This window comes from Stigmatopora nigra, chromosome 1 (assembly GCF_051989575.1).
Source record: "Stigmatopora nigra isolate UIUO_SnigA chromosome 1, RoL_Snig_1.1, whole genome shotgun sequence".
Lineage (NCBI taxonomy): Eukaryota > Metazoa > Chordata > Actinopteri > Syngnathiformes > Syngnathidae > Stigmatopora > Stigmatopora nigra.
The window spans coordinates 16,424,915-16,444,870 of NC_135508.1; the positions used below are offsets into that span (position 1 = coordinate 16,424,915).

The 19,956-nt window shown below is 38.7% G+C and overlaps 2 protein-coding genes across 4 annotated transcripts in view; one reads left to right on the forward strand and one right to left on the reverse strand.

The window, feature by feature from the left end:
- Nucleotides 1–10,093, reverse strand: part of LOC144196524 (receptor tyrosine-protein kinase erbB-4-like) — a 142,212-nt gene extending 132,119 nt beyond the window's left edge. For all 3 annotated transcript variants that reach the window (XM_077716794.1, XM_077716803.1, XM_077716783.1), the window contains exon 1: nucleotides 9,728–10,093. In XM_077716794.1, the coding sequence (XP_077572920.1) occupies nucleotides 9,728–9,818 (91 nt within the window). In that variant the 5' untranslated portion in view covers nucleotides 9,819–10,093. The remainder of the gene's footprint in view (nucleotides 1–9,727) is intronic.
- Nucleotides 10,094–12,158: 2,065 nt separating this feature from the next.
- On the forward strand, nucleotides 12,159–14,234 carry LOC144201832 (receptor activity-modifying protein 1-like). The gene is made up of 3 exons (XM_077724622.1): nucleotides 12,159–12,411; nucleotides 13,051–13,177; nucleotides 13,528–14,234. Exons 1-3 carry the CDS (start codon nucleotides 12,360–12,362, stop codon nucleotides 13,781–13,783), a joined length of 435 nt encoding a protein of 144 aa, XP_077580748.1. The 5' UTR covers nucleotides 12,159–12,359; the 3' UTR covers nucleotides 13,784–14,234.
- The last annotated feature ends 5,722 nt before the right edge of the window (nucleotides 14,235–19,956 follow it).

Here is a 19,956-nt window from a genome sequence, read left to right on the forward strand (position 1 = left end):
ATAGTATTTAGTTAAATGTTTGTGTTCTAGCTTTATAGTATTAAGTTACATGTTAACTTATCTCTAAACAATGTTTTGATTTTTTTCTTTTTAAGATTTACCTTATAATAGGTCATTAGAGGCCACTGAGGGTCCTGGTTTTTGTTCCAGCCAATCCCACAGAGACCCTTTAACCAATCAGGTTTCTGTTTAAAAAAAGCAGCACCTGGCTACAAATGATTACACTTTTAAAGACACTGAGGTGAAAAAATGTGATCTTGTTCAGTTGGACTGAAATCCTGCATCCACTGCAGCCCTTTGTGAACTAGTTTGAAGATGTGTGCCTTAGGGGATGTTTACTCCGAAGTTTCTGCCGCTGTCTTTGTTTTTCTTCTGCTTCACGAAATTGTTTGCACGAGGATTTAATATTTCATTGTGTTAAAGCACCATTTGAAAAATCTAATATTTGCCTTCAATTGTACATTCTCTTTATTTATTGCCCATGGAAATGTGCTTGAATGCCCATGAAATGACACATTCAATTTTGTGCATAAAATCGTAAGCACCAGCCGCAGATATGCACTTCCACATTGATGCGCACACAAACACACAGTGCGAGTGTGGCCCAGCTTGATTAATTGGAACGTTTAGCGACGATGATAGCTGCACTCCTCAGAGGCAGCCCACTGTCTCTCTCACTCCACCTTAACCTCAAGCAGGCATGCACACGTGTACCCCCCCCCCCCCCCCACACGCTCACAGATGAAATTAGACCACCTCTCTTGTTTTCGCCAGCATCTTACAAACGACCCCACCATCAGCCCGCTTTCACCTTGCCAATAGCGATATCCGGTTGCTTTCCAGGCCAAAACGCAGGGGAGCGCCGAGGCATTTGACTGGCCACTGCACATAAATTAATGAAGCAGGCTCCTAAAGCCATGCTTATGTACAAACAGATTCTCCAAGGTTTTGCAGTGTCCTCATCTTTCTCAGCTCTAAAGGTGACTTGTCTTTCCTATCACACGGCCACAGAAGAGCCAGGCCCAAGGTCCCTCCACACATACTCACACCCACAAGTTTTATGTACCTTTAAAGCCGCTGAAGGGGTGGCCATATTTCTGATGGACTGCAAGGTCACATCAGTGAGACAAAGAGAGGCCAAGATTGGGGCGCGGTGCAAGTGATGAGGATTAGAGACACGGCCACTTCTCTGTCTGATACACAATCGTCCTGACTCGCATCCCATAACTCTCATGCTCACCGGCTGTGCCTTTCACCTATTTAATACATCCTCCCACCTGTCGGCATCCCATCCCTTCTTCAGCTGCCACTTTCTAGCGCGTCTTCATATATTACCGGGTGGCATCAAGAGAGGGTCACCGTAGAAAGGACACAAGTAAAGAGCCTTGCACAGTGTTACAATCATGGCGCTAATTGGGATTTGAATTTTGTTCCCACACTCGGAACTCAGGACATTTGGATAACAAGCCATTGAAGATTGAAGTATTAGCACCAAACAAAAAAAATACTTTTGAATGCATTTTAACAGTGAAAAGTATTTTTTTTCAAATCAATATAATGATCACCTTTTCCACTTGGCTCTGATCAGGTCAGATATTTCATTATGCAAATGAGATGTGGTGAGCAGAAGTCAGAATTCATGCATGTTTAGGTAGTCTGAAAAGTCACACATAAATATCGGATAAGGACAAAGAAATTGAGTTTATGCACTCTCAACACAGCCTAAGACATAAGACAGTTGGATAAAAGTACTCTACTGCAGAATCCAATATTCTCTCAGGACCCCAGTACAGCAACAGTAACACTCATTCTTCGCAGATAAGGAAAATATGCCTGTGAATGCTCTACAGGTTGCTTCTTAGATGGTCTTCATAAATCTATTACTTAAAGGGTAACACAATGTTACATACTGGAAGATCTAATTGTTAGCCTATGTGCTTACAGTGTGGTAGTGTGTTAGCATCAAGATAGGGGTGGCCATATAGTGTTTTAGATATTCAAGTAGTTTTGTTATGTTTCTTAGAATTTAAAGCAAGAAAGAAAATACATGTAAATCTAAATTTATTTCAAAACAGCCAGCTCATACAAACTGACTGTCAGATCATGTAAGTCAAGTAGTTATAGTACCTTATACTAACAAAAATGCATGTACACACACACTTAACATTAGAAAGAAAAACCCTTGAATCGCACACAATTATTTGTGCAAATTTCACCTAGCCCTCTCATTTCACAAAAAACAAACTGATCAAGTGTCTCACACTACCCAAATGAAAAGAACTGTGAGTAAGGAGGATGACACATCCCCAGAGCTTCTCTTCTCTCTTCTTCTAAAAGACGTCCAACCTCACTCTGAAATTAGCTTCCTGACTAAATGAGGCGCTCGATCCAAGCTGCCATTTTTAAAAAAGCTGCAGAGGGTTCCAACTCACTCAAAATGGTCTTATTGAATTTTTAAAAAAAAATCATTCTACTGCAGCTAATATAAATGAGTTGGAAATTGATTAGAAAAACAATTGCATTCAGTTTATGTGTTTTTATATCCCAGAGCCTGACAACTTGGTTATTAGGTTTGTTGCCATCCTCTAGACAGCTTTGCAAGGATGAGTAACTAAAGCATTAGTAGAAAAGGCCAAACTCAACTGCCTTGTTAAGCAAATCAATGGGTCCTTGTGCCCTCTCAATGATCCGTGATATTATGAATGCTCTGTAATATTACATTTCGGTACTTTTAGAGACTGGTCTTTCTTTGTCGTGGTGACGGCTGAGCAAAACAATCATCTCTTCCACTGTAGCAAATATTCAATAAGGAGCTGAGGAAGGCAGACACTGACAGGCTTTGTCAGAAATTGTCTGATAGAAAGAAATGACCACATGCGGCTGCATACAGAATATCAATCAAGCCAACACTCACACACAGACGCACGCTCTTGCCATGGCATTATGAGTTGGGGCCTGATTAACGCGGCTGTTGCATGAAGGCCTCACAACAGTAAATATCCTTAATTTGGAGAGTTATGAAAAAGATTGTCTTAAATATTTTATTAGGGATTACCACACATGCATCGAGATATAATATAATAATTTGGTGTTAAATCGTGAAGACAAAATTGCATCAAAGACTGTGGAGAAATGATGGATTAGCATCCAATGATCGTGTTTCCTTGCGTTTAAACAACTTTGGCAAAAAAGAGCCTAAGAGTAAGGCGATAAGCTTTGCTGAGCCAAGTCAGGGGTAGACAGACACTGTGAAGGGAATGCCAGCGGAGGAAGGCAACTCAAAGAAAAAAGCCCAGACTTGTTTGGAAAGGGTGGAGGCTGCCTCGCCAAAGTGACGCTGTCAGTCAAAAGAAGCTGAACGACATCCCACATCCTGCGTTGGCCATGTGCCGGAGTACATGCGCGTGAGTGGGAACTCAAAGCCAACATTTGGATGGTTGCATTAGCACCCAATGCTAGGGTTTGGATTATTGACTGTGGGGTTTATGCATAAGGGAAACTTTGCATGCCTTCATACATTATTTTTAATTACTAAATTCCTTGTGCACAGCCAACAATTTAGTTGTGTGTGCAATTTCCTCTTGGCCCGGGATCAAATGAATAATAAGGAAATTAGGAAAAGCCCTAAAGAGCGGATAGATTTTGCAGATGTTAAAGGGAAGTGGACGAAGGACGAAAAGGGACATGTGTACATGTGTGTGTTTGTGTCGGAAACAGGATAAAAGGAGTTTGTCTCTGAGTGGAATTACAAGTGGTGGGCAGGACTCAGTAAACCCTTCACTGGTCACAGACAAAAAAAAAAACGGGAAAAGAATTTGTGATAGACATGTGGAAGTGAATTTTTGACCTCTAACTAAGTTCCCACTGGCCTTTTCACCTTTTGCAAACCTGCCTTACCACTGGCCTAAAAGTGGGTCAGGGCACAGTGCCCATTACTGGGCGCCATCAGCCACGCTGTAGTGAACCCATGCCCGATTTTTAAACATTTAAATGTGCAGTCCTAAAGTCCAGTGTTTTACGAGTTTTAATTTAGTCAATATTGTCCAGTATAGTTACCGTAATTTTTGGACTATGAACTGTAATGTTTTTTACCCCATTTATAACATCTTATTTATGGATGTGATTTTTACTTTTTTGACAAATGACTTTCCTATTTTTCCGTAATTTTTTTAAAGGCAATTTTCATTTGATTTTGATCCACAACGTGGCACTTCATGGAGATGTTGTCAGTCAAAGTCTCTAATTACGACGGAAAGGATTCCACCATAACAACACTGTCGAATTCCCGTGAGTATCCCGCGCATGCTTGATGTGTCTTCTATTCCCCAAAAGTGCTTTTATCTTGATAGGCTCAGTTTGTAAGATAACGATATAATTTCAGGTAAATTCCAACTAGTTGTCAAGAGAAGCCCCCTGCTGGCACTACAGAAAAGCCACTTAAGTCTAACCATGGATGATTAGACATATTTTGAAAGACATTTACATGGCTCTTAGGTGCTACATTTTTTCCACCAAAATTTACCATTTGCGACAGCAAGAGGATTGTACGCTAGCGAGGATTAACCTTTTTTTTAAACAGCAGTTTATTGCTCGATGCAGGATCATTCGATGTTTAATTCCCTTTTAGAAGAACAGTTAAGCTATCCGTAGATGTTTTGACGTTGTTTTGATTTAAAGACGATTGCTTGCTTCAATAGGCTACAGCAGAACTGCTTTCTATGGCTAACGCTGATAGCCATTACCCATATCAGATGCTATGTCGGGGAGTTTCGTCTGACTATTTTTTTTAAAGTTAGGTATTTTTTTACCTTTTCAGACTGCCTGATAGAACACGGGTGGGGCCTGTGAGGAATGGCTCCCTCGAGTGACCAGCCGCTGCATATGCATGAAGAGGATGCAACGCACAGATACATTTTTCTTGGGTTAATTAAGATGTTTTGGATTAAATCAACTATTACTGTTTAACATCGGTCTATAGAAATGTCAAATGTTAAGACATGGACGTCTCGCGCTTGAGCAAAGCAGTTTTAGTAGCAAACAAATAATATTCCCAAAAAACGAAAAAGTAAGAAAAGGGATGGAAGAAGAGTGTAAAGAGTTGATGTGACTAGAGTCCTCTTAGTTTATCCAGTCTGATGACGAGATATAATGTACACTTCACTGCAAAAAGCCAAAAGCTAGTGAAGAGTTTGCGAAAAGAGAAAATGTCACACTGTTGCTATTTTACACAACACAAACAAACTGTTTTTTAGGTTTAGAACATATAGAAGTTGTCACTAAACAAAGAAAATATTTAACATGGTAATTTTCTTATTTTGTCTAAGTTCACTTGATTTCCCAAATTGTATTATTTTCAACTGGTGATTACTAAAGAACGGAATAAGGTATAATTTCACTTTTCGTCCTAACAAAAGATCATAATCCAAAATTTCACATGATACCTTTCATGTATACATAGTCATAGCCCACAATATTCAGTCAGCTTCAAGATAGCAATCAAGATGCTCCAATTTGGGTGGCACATGGATTGAATTTCCGGAAAGCACGATACACTGAAAGAGTTCATTCATTTTCTCTATATACACTTTCCCTGTACAGGGTGATACATTGACATAAAAGTGTCCCAACATACGACAAATCTGAGATACGAGGAAAATTCAGATCAGATTTTTGCCTTGAGATACAAGACCAATTTGAGATACAAACATACGGTTCCGGGTGGCCGAGTATGCGAAAGGCTGCTTATGAGAACAGCAACTCCTGTCGTTCTTGCCGCGTCTCCCTCACGTAAAGATATCTGCAATCATTGGGCTGTACAGTTTGCATTTTTTTATTGCAGATAGCCAGACCGGGTCGATAAGCTGCGAAAAAGACAGGGGAATCTACATGGACTTCAAAGCAAAGCAAGCATCTGAAAAAGACACCGGGGGAACCCTTCAAAGCGAGCCGTGGCCGGTTCGATAATTTTATTAAACGAACTGGGGTACACTCAGTTCTGAGGCACGGAGAAGCACCAAATTCCGACTCAAAAAGCGCGATAGTATACAAAAACATCTTTACCTCGGTTATCGCACATGGCAGTTTAAATTTAGTGTAATGTAAGATTAAAACATATGTTTAAGTGTGTGTATGTTTCGTAATCTAACTTCATTATAATTCAATTTAAAGTTTATGTTATGAGTGCGTTGCCGTCCGTCAAGTCTCTCTCCCGTCCTTTCTCTCTCTCTCTCTTGTCCACGCACCCCATAGTAAGCCGCTATTGTCTGTCTGTACGGACTGATGTAACATTTTAGTACAGAAGATCATAACCACTAGATCAGGCGTGGCTAACTCCGGTCCTTGAGAGACCTAGGATCCAGTCTGTTTTCCATATCTCCCTCCACCAACACACATGAATCAAATAATCTGGATCGGTATCAAGCTTTTGGACAGCTTGCTGATCAGTTGATCATTTGATTCAGGTGTGGTAGGGGAGGATGATATGGAAAACAGACTTTATAGGGGCTATCTAGGACCGGAGCTGGCCACCCCTGCACTAGATGGATATTCATTACTTTTTGAGTAGGTGGTGAATTAAAAATAATAATTGTGATATACTGTTTTGGGTGGGTTTTTTTTCACAGGGTGAGAACAAATTAATTAGTATTTATTTTTTATGGGAAAAATTGAATTTCGATGTGAATAAATTGACATATGAGCTCGGTCCCAGGACCCATTAAGCTAGTATCTCAAGCTATTACTCTAGTACCAAGGCAATTATTTACATTTTTATCTCAAGACATAGAGGAAAAAAAAAAACTGCATTTCACATGTTACGTTGAAGATCCTTTTCCGCCCGGTTGTTTTGTGAATTTGAATCAAATAAAAATACAGGTTTTAAAATCACAACGTGACTTCAGAACCTTTAGGGCAGTGTTAAGGTTGTCAAACAAATGACAATACAAGCAAAAAAAATAAACCAAATTTAAACTTTTTTTTAAATCTCAACTGTCTAATCTAATGTTAAAACAAATGATTTTTCCTGAAACAACTCATTACTTGACTTTTGAGGCTGTTTAGTTCAACATAAATTGTTGTTCTCACGTATGATGGTGGATAAACAAGCTAATTGGACTTCCTGCTAGTCTTGTAGTGGAAGACTGTTGAATTAGCATAAATACATCAACAAAGATAAGGTCAAAGAAAAAAATTAGGGTAACAATTGAGTAGAAGTGAATAACAGTTGATCTCGGAGTGCAAAATAGTTGGCAGTCATAGTCTAAGAACAGATGTCTCTCCCGCACTGAATCAAAAAACTCTCAAACAAGTCGATTTCTGACACATCAGACAATCGAGAGAAAAGCGTCATTCATATAAACATCACAAGCTACATCCTCTCGATGCACCAAGCAAAGGAATCCATCCCTCTCTTTGCCTGACTCTTCATTTTCATGCCCTTCAGCTTGGAGGGAAGCAGGAAATTACGGCCCTCTCCTCAAACTCCACTCAACAGGGAATACTATCATATCGAGCCTTTTGTCTTTCTTTCCCTGCAAATCCTTAGCAATCATGGCAGCATATTAGGTGAGCAAAAAAAAAAAAAACACCATGAGAGTCACACAGCGGAGATATCAAGTTTTGATAGGTTTGTTGACTAATTTGGAGCAAGATGGAATTGCACCTCGCCTCCCCCTCATCCGTCATGCTGTCACATAAAGGTCTTGACGGCCTAGACTGATGATATCAAGAAAAAAAAAGCTTGATTAGCTTGTAATAAATTCTCATTTCTGCCAGTTGTCGACAAAGTCTTGGCCAGCGTCGTGTGGGCCAGCTGACAACCCGTCGGTAATTTGATACTGGCATTCAGCAAGTGCACCCCCAACACCGCACCATCCCCCTTGGCAGACCACTGCACAGGCGTCTTCAAATGTCACCCAAACACGCACATGCCAATGCTACATTTGTCCGACACACATGCACGAGGAAAGACACACACACACAAACTAATTATAGGACCCAACTAAATGTGATTTAGACACGACAAAGCCGATATAACGGAAGAGTTTTATTTCTTAATCAACCACGCCTCAGACAGGTAAAGAGTTGCATTTCAAAGATGGTCTATTAATTCATAAATGATATACATTATTAAAGATATTGCAATACTTCTAACCTGAAGGGAGCACCTTATTTTATCAAACCTTGAGCAATTATTCATCTCACATAATGGTCTGCAATAATCAATGACAGGCCCATATATACACACATCATTTTCGATTGCCTTTTGAATAAAATACTGAATATTTCCCCAAGAGAATAAATGAAAATATTTTACACAAGCACGCACTGAGTATATATATGGAGTACAATTAAATGTTCTCGTTTACTTCACCGTGCTAATCATAGTATTTAGAAGTGATCATCCACATTATTGACTCATTATACCCCCCAGAACATTTTCATGAGGAACTTTTGGGTGCTTTTGGAGTGAAATTTGAATTTGAAATATCTTAAATGGGCGTATAGATGTGAAGAAAAAATTACTAACAAATCCTCTTTTCTCCATGTCCATGCATGTCGATACATAAAAAATATTCAACATGCATTGCCAAAGCTGGACTGAACCACTTTTAGAAGGAAAATCAGTATCCCCAAATATCCCCCAAAAGACCCAAAAAGAAAATGCAAAGTGATTGAAGTGTTTGAGCAAACATAAGAAGGATCAATGAGGATCATAGAGAGCTGGGTCCAAATCCGGCATCATTAGTGAACCTCATTTAATGGCATGTAAACGATCAGCAAACATCCTGCAGCGCTCGCAGGAAAATGCCGTTAATGAACAAAGTGTGGATGGACTATTTGGCAGAGGAATGCTGCAGGAACATCAAGGAGATGCTGGACCACCAGCGGACTCGGCAGGAGTTACTGCATACTAACCGTTGATTTAATCATTTAACTCATTTACTAGTAGTGATGATGCCGACATCCTGTCAATTGTGACTGGAGGAGAATACCCGCTGCAAGGCCTCCTGATCAAAATTGATTGGACGTCTAGCAGCGTCAATGGCATTAAGACATGAGCAATCATTACCAGTCATTGTAGTTTAAATGATGTGGACGTTTATTGCTGTCAATGGCAGGCAAAGAGTTGAATACGATGAAAATGAAAACGAACTTTATAGTGATAGTAGGGGACATTACCATAACACTATTTAGTATTAACATTTTCTTTTATTTGTTCAAACCAATAGAAGTAAAATAATGTTTTATAGATACATTTGGATTGACATATTTAAGTATATTGATACAAGTGTTAATATTCTGTCCTGCAAGATCCAAAATGTGATTTCAACGTATGTAGACGTCAGATCTTTACAGTTAAGCAAAGATAGTGTTTTTTATTATTTCTTTTTTTTAAATTATAATTAACATTTTCAAATGTATCTAATGATCCTCCAAAACCTCATCATTAAGCAAATCAACACCCCCACCCAGCAAAAAAAAATCCAAGGCGCTCATCTCGATTTAAAAAAAATGGAATGTAGACTTTAAAACTTAACAAGCGCGTTTCACATTTTCCACAGAGGAGCGAACAAGCACAAGCTTCGGTGGCACCAAAGTCGCGTCTGTTGTTGCAAAGTTGAACAAGTTTTTTCACCCACTACCACAAAGCAATCCGTCCTCAAATACTGCGATTGTAATATCAATCGCAGGTGTACACGCGCTCGTCCAAGCCGCAAACACTTACCTGATTGCGGTGCGCCCAATCGGACGAGCAGCAAAGTGGCGAGGACACACACGAGCAAGTTCATCTTGAACAAAAGGCTGATGTTCGTCATGTCAAAGTCCTGCAACTCACATGTCCAATTAAGAAATCCCGGTCTTGTCTCACAAGCGCACGATAATCGGGATATAATCAGGAGGGGAAATGATCCTCTTGCGGTCGTTTGCTCGCGCACCCCCGGCGCGGAGCCCAACCTTTTTACGCACCGGCTGCCTGTGTTTGTTTACTAGTTCCCAGGCTGCCACTCGGATCGCTTTCCACAGTGTGGACGCCGCGAGAACGTTCGACCCGCACGCTGGCACGGTGTTAGTGGCTGTCCGTGCGCGTGCATGCGTGGCTGCGTGCGTGCGTGTGAGTTGGTAAAGGCTGGGTGTGAACACGCCTCCAAAATGTGACAGGCACTTGACGCAGCCAATTAGAAAAGGATAAGAGACGTTTAAGGAACGTTCGCCCACACCGGGAGGTCCGCCCACGTCACCTTTCAGGTTGCGTGCTTCGTGGAGGTCAGCAGTCGCTTCATCCACGCGTGCACCTTTGACCTCGTGAGCTGCTGCTCAAGGCCCCCTGAGCAGATCACACGATACCGCTGGAAAGTTCACAGGAGAGCAAATGTTTGCCTTCAAATGCCATATTTCCTTCTATTCTTTACAACGGACAGCTCAAAAGAGCTATTAATTAGATGTCAACAGAGTCAAATGAGACACTTGGATCATAAAATAATGTATTCATTCAATTTTTTTGACTGCTTATCTTCTTACGAGGGTGCAGGGGGTGCTGGAGCCTATCCCAGTTGAGACAAACAAGCACTCACTCTCACACTCATACTAGGAGAAATATATATATATATATATATATATATATATATATATATATATATATATATATATATATATATATATATATATATATATATATATATATATATATATATATATATATATATATATATATATATATATATATATATATATATATATATATATATATATATATATATATATATATATATATATATATATATATATATATATATATATATATATATATATATATATATATATTTGAAATTTGAAAGTTTGAAATTTTATCCATGATAAATAAATATACTGTTTTTCTATCTCGTTACCTAGCAATCAATGACTATGTCTCCTACCAACTGGATGAACAACTAAATACACTTCCATCAGGTGGCAGAGGGATTTGTGTTTGCACCTGTTGCTATGCATAAATCATTATTTTTCTTAACGGTATTGTTTGTCACCAAATTATTTTAGACGCTCCAAGTATGACGAAAATACATCATCATTTTCTGTAATCTATTTGTGAAATTGTTTTTGCTGTGTGTTTGTTTCATCTAAATTGTGTGCATGGCCTCATAAATTATGGGAGAACATTGCTCTTCTATAGCCTACAACTCCTAATTAAATGTTGTAATAACTGAATGGTAGATGACTGTTATATATTCCAGGAGAAAATATGATTGCCAAGAAAAAAATGTTTTTTCTCCTCTGCATTTCTTCTTTTTTTTTTTTTTCATAAAGTGAAGCTATCATATTTATTGTCCTCTTCCTTAGTTGGAACTAGAGTGCACATTCAGCAATAGATCTTTTTTTGTCACCAGATATTAGATATTGTGTAATGTGCATACGCAAAATATACAATGTAAATTATACTTTAAGAAGATTCACAAAATCTCCATCGCCAATAGAAAAAGAAATAACTTGTTTTATATCTTGTACTGCTCTCTAGCGGAATCAAAGATAAACTGCACAAATATTGCATTCTGTTTTATCCTGACCAGAAGATGGTGCTGCATTAAGAATGAAAACATCCAGAGGTGTTTCCATACAAATGTTGAGAAAAGACACCAGTTTTACTTTGGAAAAGTGGGCAAAACACACAATAATAACGCCCCGATGAGTAATCACACTTAACCAAAAGGGATCTCGTCTATTTTAGTGACAAAATTACTTGCAGGAACCAGTTTCCAGTCATCCAACTTTATGATCAATTAAACAGGCCCATATTTTGTACAAATTAGATTTGCAAGCAATATGAGATGAAAGCATTCTTTCAATATTAATTTTATTTATCAAATAAGCATTTTATATATCAATATGAACCGGGACATTTCATGACTTAAATTCCCTAATAGTCAATGCATGAAATATAGCATACCTTATCGACAAGAAAGGTATAAAAAGGGTGAACGGGAGTTACTGGGGTTTCATCATTAACTCTTCATGACTTTCTGGCTAATTTTGCTAAATCTTTCATGACATGTTATCTAATTTTGATGCCTGGCTTTTTGTCATTGTTTCGCCTGTGGACAACTTCAGGGGGAAGGCATCAGATGACAGCCAGGGCTGTTATGATTGGGGGTGGGTTCCCACTGTGGAAGGTCAAGGCAAGTTGGCGTCCTTTGTTGAGTACAGGAGCATGGGTCACAATTGGTGCAACTGGATGTTTATTTCAATCTTGGGTTGATCGGGGTTAAACATCTACCGATATGGGAGAAGATAAAGTAGGGAAAGAAAATATGCCCTGCTGATTTCATGCCTGTAAACGGAACGGCACACTAGAGTTGCATTACTTAATGGCGAGCACATTATTTCTGAGGGCAGCTTGTGTTGTGTTTTTCGTCACTGGTGAGTTCAATTTTTATTTGTCTCTTTGTGTCTGAATATTTGAATGTTTTGTGCAGAGAAGGGCAAGAATAGTAAACAATGTAATCCGTCTGCAAAAAAAAAGAAGTGCTGTTGTCTAATGAATTCTAAGGCAACCATTGCATTTTGGAGTCAAATACATTTTGCACAACATATGACTTAAACTATAAAAATAATTACCTTAATGCTCCAGGACATCATTACCAGGTTTCTTAACTATAACAACATGAGACCCCACAAAGAAGTGGTTATGTAGCAGGAGTATTCTACACATGAAGAAAATGTGGACTTTTTTTCAAAACCATGTTGATTACACATTAAACAAAAAAGTATTTAGGTGCATTTTGTCCCCAGCTCCCTTTTCAGATCTATATTTGATCCATGGCAAACAACAAGCAATCCAGTTCAGCATAAGGTTTCATGTGCATGGCGATCACTCTAGAAACATATTTACACACATGCAAAACATGCGGGTAAAACATTGTACATATGTTAGTATGTTTTCTTAATGATTCTGACAGTGGAAGAACAGACAAGGAAAAGCTTTAGTAGAACTTAATTATTGTATTTTTTTTTAAATGACAAGTTGGACTCATCATCACTTTCCCTTCTATCTTGCAGCATGTGTGTCTGGCTGCAACCGAGGACTCTATGAAAGTGTGATTGACAACTTCTGTCTCACTAAGTTCAAGATAGATATAGAAGCAGTGGAAAAACGTCTATGGTGCAGTTGGCCCGACACCACAGAGTAGGTTTACCTTGCAAAACCTTCTCAGTTTTGTTTAAGTTCATTACCTTCTGACAGTGTTGAATATGTCCGTTGCTATGTTGCACTAAGGTTACTGGTATGCATCTTGTTTTCCTCCTGCCCCCAAATATCTATATTTAGAGCGTGTAAAGTTCAGATGCTCTAATGGTGTCACTCCCAAAGTTTCCATAATATAAATTGCAATGCGAAAATAAAGCCCCTTGAAGCCCACACGAAATATAATTTTTCTTATAAACAAAAATAGCTCAAGCCGGGTTAGAAAATACATTCCCATAATCTTTGATATATTTTGAACCTGTGATTCCATTACATAATTTTCTTTTATACAGGATCTATGAGGGGTTGACTAACTGCACCTATCAAGTGGCACTGATGATGGACTGTTACTGGCCCGACCAGATGATTGACCACTTCTTTGTCAAGATACATCGAAACTACTTCTATGACTGCCCGCTGACTGGACGACTCATCCATGATCCGCCAGCTAGCGTCCTTGCTTCGTTCATCGTTGTGCCGATATTTTTCACCCTACTTGTGACAGCTGTAGTGGTGTGGAGGAGTAAACATACAGAGGGAGCCCTATAAGCGGAAGATTTAGCTGTTCAGTATATGAATCTCTTCTGTTTCCACCAGTTGGTCTAGTTGAGTCCGCCAAAGTAAACTTTGGAATCCAAAAGCTTGATCAGTCTCGTGTTGTTGTGGTGATTGCTGTATCAGCTTTATAATGTAAATTATGCAGTACCATAGCGACTTAATTAATGCTAAACTAAGACTACGCTTTTCCTCATCAGATTCTCATTATTGCCACTAACTCTCATTCATAAATATTATTTTATGCTTATTTTGCTAACACTGCTCTTTAGTCGTTGTTTACATATGGACAATTCTCATTTCTTGATAAAATGTTATGGGTGTTTTGTACAGCTTATAGTAAAAATACTACTGTGAGTAAACATTGCACCAATGTGTGCTGTACCAAATAAACAAATTGTTCTTCATGGTGGACACATCTTTGAATAAACATTAAGGATGAACTCTATTTTACGTGCTAATCTGTGTCATTTCCTTAATTAACAATTGTTTCAGAATTACAAGTCAGGAATTAAATGAGCATCTTGATAAATTATTGCAGACAATTAGTGATTGTGGCTTAGCCAAGACATAGCTATATTAAATATTTCAGCAACTGAGTAATAAGTAATAAAGCAGTGTTACTGAAAGCTTAGGTATGGGTTCCATCATTCACTTTAACCTAAAACATAATTGTTACGACTCCCCCTGGGGTAAGATATACCAGGGAGTTGCAACTATCACAACAGAAGGGTTCGGTCAATGATGAGTCCAGACAAACAATGCAAGTAGCCTTCAGTGATTTTTATTTACAACAAAGTCGACAAAAACCTAGACTACAGGATAACATAGGGGAAGCACGAGATATTAAAGTGGCACCCTCAAATAAACACGGTAAAAAACACCCTCCCAGACAGGTTTTCAAATGAACACCCACAAAATACAGGAAATAAGGCCGAAGGGGGCCACTGTCAGAACTGATGTAATCAAAGTCTAGATAGGGGAATAACTATGTGTCTAAATGCACAAACTATATGTATACCCCGGGGTGTCTAAACTTATCTCAAGTCGCCCTATGCAACCCAAAATCTTTAACTTTGCCAACATAAATACTAAATATAACAAGTAGTAACTTACTCACATTACCAGGTGAAGCTGGGACAATCAAACTTTACTTTGAACTTAACCATGTGCTCTCTAAGGAAAGAAAGGACTCCACTGCCTCAGCAGTTACAATCATAGGCAGCCAGCAAGCCAGCCAGAACTGACAAGTAAAAAAGGTTTAAATAAGGGCAGGAAGTGAATCTTGATTGGAGGAGGGATGATGGGTAAGTGATTGGCCTGGGCAGGGCTTGGTCACAGGGGTGGAGCCAAAGCTCCATGTACCTGTAGAGGAAAAGAAACCAAACACCCTCCTACATAGTGTGTGTTCAGGCTGACAGCCGTAACAATAAGGATAAGAAACTTAGAACATTTCTATTTTGTAGTTTTTGTCTCATTTAAAAGCAAATATGTAAAATTGAGCTTACCAATACATTTTGGCACATATGACCAAATTTGAAAAAACAAAAATGGGTTTAATTTGCAATAAATTATGGATTAACTGTATTTCACCTGACAACGTTGTCATTTAATTTTCCCTGTATGATACATGTGTTTTGCAATTGCACAAACCTAACACAAGATAGCAGTATCAGAACATGCATTATTCTCAAGGCGAGTGGCAAGAATGGTGTGATTCACGCGGAAGGGAGGCTTTAGAGTCATTTTTTACCACCTATACATATACATGAATTGATTTATTCTTACTAATTACCAACACAAGTTTATAATTAGAAATTGTGTGGCATATGTAAGCAGAAGTGTAGCACTGAATTCTGGGGGGTGTAAACAGGCCCGGCAAGAACATACAAACTCCACACAGTTAGGCCAACCTGGATTTGAACCCAGGACCCCATAGCTGTGAGGCCGACGCACTAACCACTTGTTCCACAGGGCCGGCTTCATTTAAGATTTTTTATTTTAATTATTTTTCTTTAAAGAATAAATAGCCCTGTCGCTGTCGGCAGTGTAAACCTTTTACTGTGTTCTGATGTTTTATTTTTAAACAGCATAGCAAAGCAGACTATTTAATGGGAATCTTATTTGATGTTTGTAAACATTTCTTTAAAATCTGGATTTTCAAGGGCAGGTCAGGTTCACTTTTCTCCCCACTTTCGTGTCCCTGTATGAAAAATGTATATCAAATTATGTACTATAGTAAGGCTTTCCAGCATCCTGGCAGCCACGTGTCTTCCCCCTAATCAAGAGCAGTGATTGACTGGGGCTCCATCTTGATCTATATCTGTCGTCAGATATGCTTTTACCGTTGGGATTTAATTTATAGGAAGGGAATGGGGGTTTCCAGGTCCAGGCCCTGCATGTGCAACCATGCCATGTGTCAACCGATCAATTGGGTTTGATTAAGCCTGACAACAAGATTCAACGTTGTGTGCTAGAGTGTGCGTGTTTTTGCACACACGTACATTGTATTAAAACACAAAGTAATAAGCCCATGGAAAATCCTCGCGTATGCATGCAGGCAGTGGTTTAAAAAAACATTTTTGGGGGCTGTATCCAACAAAAACATTGTAGAATTTTCCGAAAAAGCAAAAAAAGTCCTGGTTGGACTTAAATAACTAAAGTTATGTTTTGTGTAATGTGCATTTGACTTAAAACATGGTTATTTTACACATTACAGCTGTCTGACAAGCCTTTGAAATGCATCCAAAAATAGATTACTGCTTTTGAAAACTGCAATTTTCCTCAACATTTTAATAACTTGAAGATGGAGCTATCCATGGTGCTAGCTCATAGAATTGAGGGTGAGAGTATCAAATCCCAATTTAGAAATGACAACATATAAAGATTGGCTGCATCTTCTGGGAAAAATCTGTAAATTCCAATTGTATACCAGACAAATATATTTTTTTCCTGGGGAGTTCATTGTTTGGGCTCTGTCTCCACACCCTCATTCTCAGTCTCTTGACCTTTGAACTTCATTTGAGGTGCAAATTTGAAGGGAGAGACCAGTAATCCTGCTTCGGGAGAGGCAGGTATTTGGCTTTGATGATAGAAATAGATTTAGCAGATTACATTAAAGGCCATCTTAATTGAACCAATCAATCCTGATTCTGCCACCATAAGATAACGGTTGAACGAGACACATAGAGTATATAGGTCAGATATGGGGGTGGGTGATCATGATGCTTGGTGGACATTTACACCAAAAGCCCTCTTGAATCAAAAGCAAATCCTTATGTTTTTTTTTAGATCACTAGTCAACTTCATTACAATGGGACCAAAAACGAAGTTTAGAGTGCAAGACAAGAATGATAGTGCAAGTAAATCATAATAATGAATGAAAGTAGACATGCATTCCCAGCCAAATAATTTCGTTGAACAATTAAAAAAAAACATTTTCTGGTATGCAATAGTGTGGAAATATATCAATAAAGACAAAATTGCAGACATCTCTAGATGCCACAACTGTTTTAGACTATCAAATTCAAGCATCTCACATAGTCTGCCATTCCTCGTGAAATCAGTTTCCCTCTTTGATGAAGGTAGCGTGCTGAATACACACAGTCAGGAAAAAGAAGAGTCTGTTTTCTACCCAATTGTTTCATGGATGTGAATTAAACCACATGTGTCAAAGTGGCGGCCCGGGGGGCCAAATCTGGTCCTACGCATCATTTTGTGTGGCCCGGGAAAGTAAATCATGAGTGATGACTTTCTGTTTTAGAATCAAATTAAAATGAAGAGTATATATGTATGTTAAATTTCATGATTTTCCCCCTTTTAAATCAATAATTGTAATTTTTAAATCAATTTTTCCGATGTTTTTAGTTCAAAAATCATTTTGTAAAAGCTAAAATAATTTTTTTTAGATCTCTAAAAAAACGGAATATTCAGCTAAAAAACGGAATATTGGATGGCTCTGCTCAAGCTGTTATCTTACAGTTGCAACCTGCTTTGTGTTTCCAAAACATAACTTTAGAACGAGGTCCTCGCTTGAGTTAGGAACATCACATAAATACAAAGTATAAATGAAATGTTAAAACATTGAGAACAAAAGACAAATGCAGTACATTGATACACTAATATCGCTTATGAGATGTAACTTGTGTATGAGAGTAAAGACGTACATTGATGGCACTCTAATAGACCCAAAACATATGGTACCGATAATACTATGACTGCAGTTAAAGTGTGTTATGCGTTTTAAACAATTTGAGGTTGGAAAAAAATCTTATATCTGGCCCTTCAGACTTCAAAGAACCCAAACATTGGATCATCTGTCCTCATTTTTTAACACTGAGCCCTTCTCTCTGTTTCCAAAGTTTCCACTTTCTTCTGCCCCTATCAGTCTTTTCATTACATCCTTGCCTACCTGTCTTCCTGAGCCACGCTCATTATTGACCATGTTCATTTAAAAGCAAGTGTGACCTTTCCGTCCAACCTGTCTGCGACACAATCTTGTTAGGCTCGGCTGTTTAATTAGCAGGGGGGTGACAATCAAGGAGGACCTCTGTGGTCGTCGACATGGATCCATGGCCACTAGGGAGCCTATATATGTGTGCGCTGCAGTGCACTCATCATCAAGAGTCAAATGTTTAAAAGTAATTTTTACAGTTGGGGTGGTCAATTAGTCTGCAAAGGGCCGCAATGTGTGCAGGTTTTTTTAGTGCAACCGGACAATACGACAACTTTTCACTATCCAGTGTCTTACAAATATAATTAGGTGATTCCAGTCAAGTGGTGCATGCTCCAACAGAAACCGACTTGGTTAAACTCTCTCTTCTGCATTGTTTTGAACAAAGACCAGGACCCCCTGCTTCCCTCTGTGGAATAATTGTCCAGCTCTGCACAACGGGATAACTACATTGTCTAAGAACTTTAGAAAAGCACACATTTATTTTGCCCACAAGCAATATTGCAGACAAACAGCGCTGAGCCACTACCAACAACCACTGTGCTCCAAGTGGAAGCAAGATTGCATAATAAATTCTCCATATACGCCAGCTCGTTAGTCTGTTCTCACAGTAAAGGAGTGAAAGAACCAGAGACTTTGTCGTGCACACCAAACCATTAGTGTGCACATAGATTTCAATCAGTTCCAGTTCTAGCTGTTGTTGTTAGCCCAAAAGCAGGAGGTGTTGCCAATCCAGATAACTGATCGGTTCACAACTAGTAAAACAGGCCTATTTTATGACACTAGGATCTAATACATCAACATAATCCAAGTTGCCTTAATGGATACTAATGACATAAAAGAATTTCTAACGCTGGAAATCGAATAGATCTGGAATGGCAACATCCCTCACAGTAGGTGAGATGTTGCTCAAGGCGGCATATAGAGAGAGGGATCCCTGATGCGAACGCTTCTCTGAAACCTCTAGCGTGATTAGGCTTTAATTACAGAGAGGCACTGTGACACATTCCCTATAATTGTAACTATCCAAGCACAAAATCAAAAGACCCACCCCCCTGTCTCCATAAAACCTCATGATTGCTTGTTGATGTAAATGACCTCTTGTGGGTGTCTCAGACATTTCTCTAAAAAATACTGCTTGAATCTTAATGAGATCATTCAGTAACGAGCTGAAAGTGGTGATGATACAGTACAGTACTGCAGTACTTGTTGCTTGAAATTGCTTTTTGAATGCAAAAATTGGTTTTAGTTTTCCTCACTGTCATCTTTGGGGCATAATGCAAAATGTACCATGCTGTGCTGTTTCTGTTGTGTGGGATTCATGACAATTGTTCCTAAAGGTCATAATAACGTGGATAAGTAAGTTGACCACAAAGCATTAGTGATACTTAAATAATGATCATAATTCGGTGATTAAAAACCATTTATAACAGGCTCTATTGATTAAAAAAGAAGTACAAGGTTAAGATAACTTTCTAACTTTGTGTGAGTCATCCTGATTATCCGCTGGTTATTGAACACAAGAAATATAAAATAGTACCTTTTCTTTTGTGTGTGAACTGTTCTAACAATTGAAACTAAAGTAATGTTATTCTGTGCAAATAAAAAAAGACATAACAATAATTGTGTTATAGTGGGATTAAGTGTTGCAGATCATATGATATTATCAAACTGGGGAAGGTTGAACAAATTGTGTCTTATCCTGATAATCAGG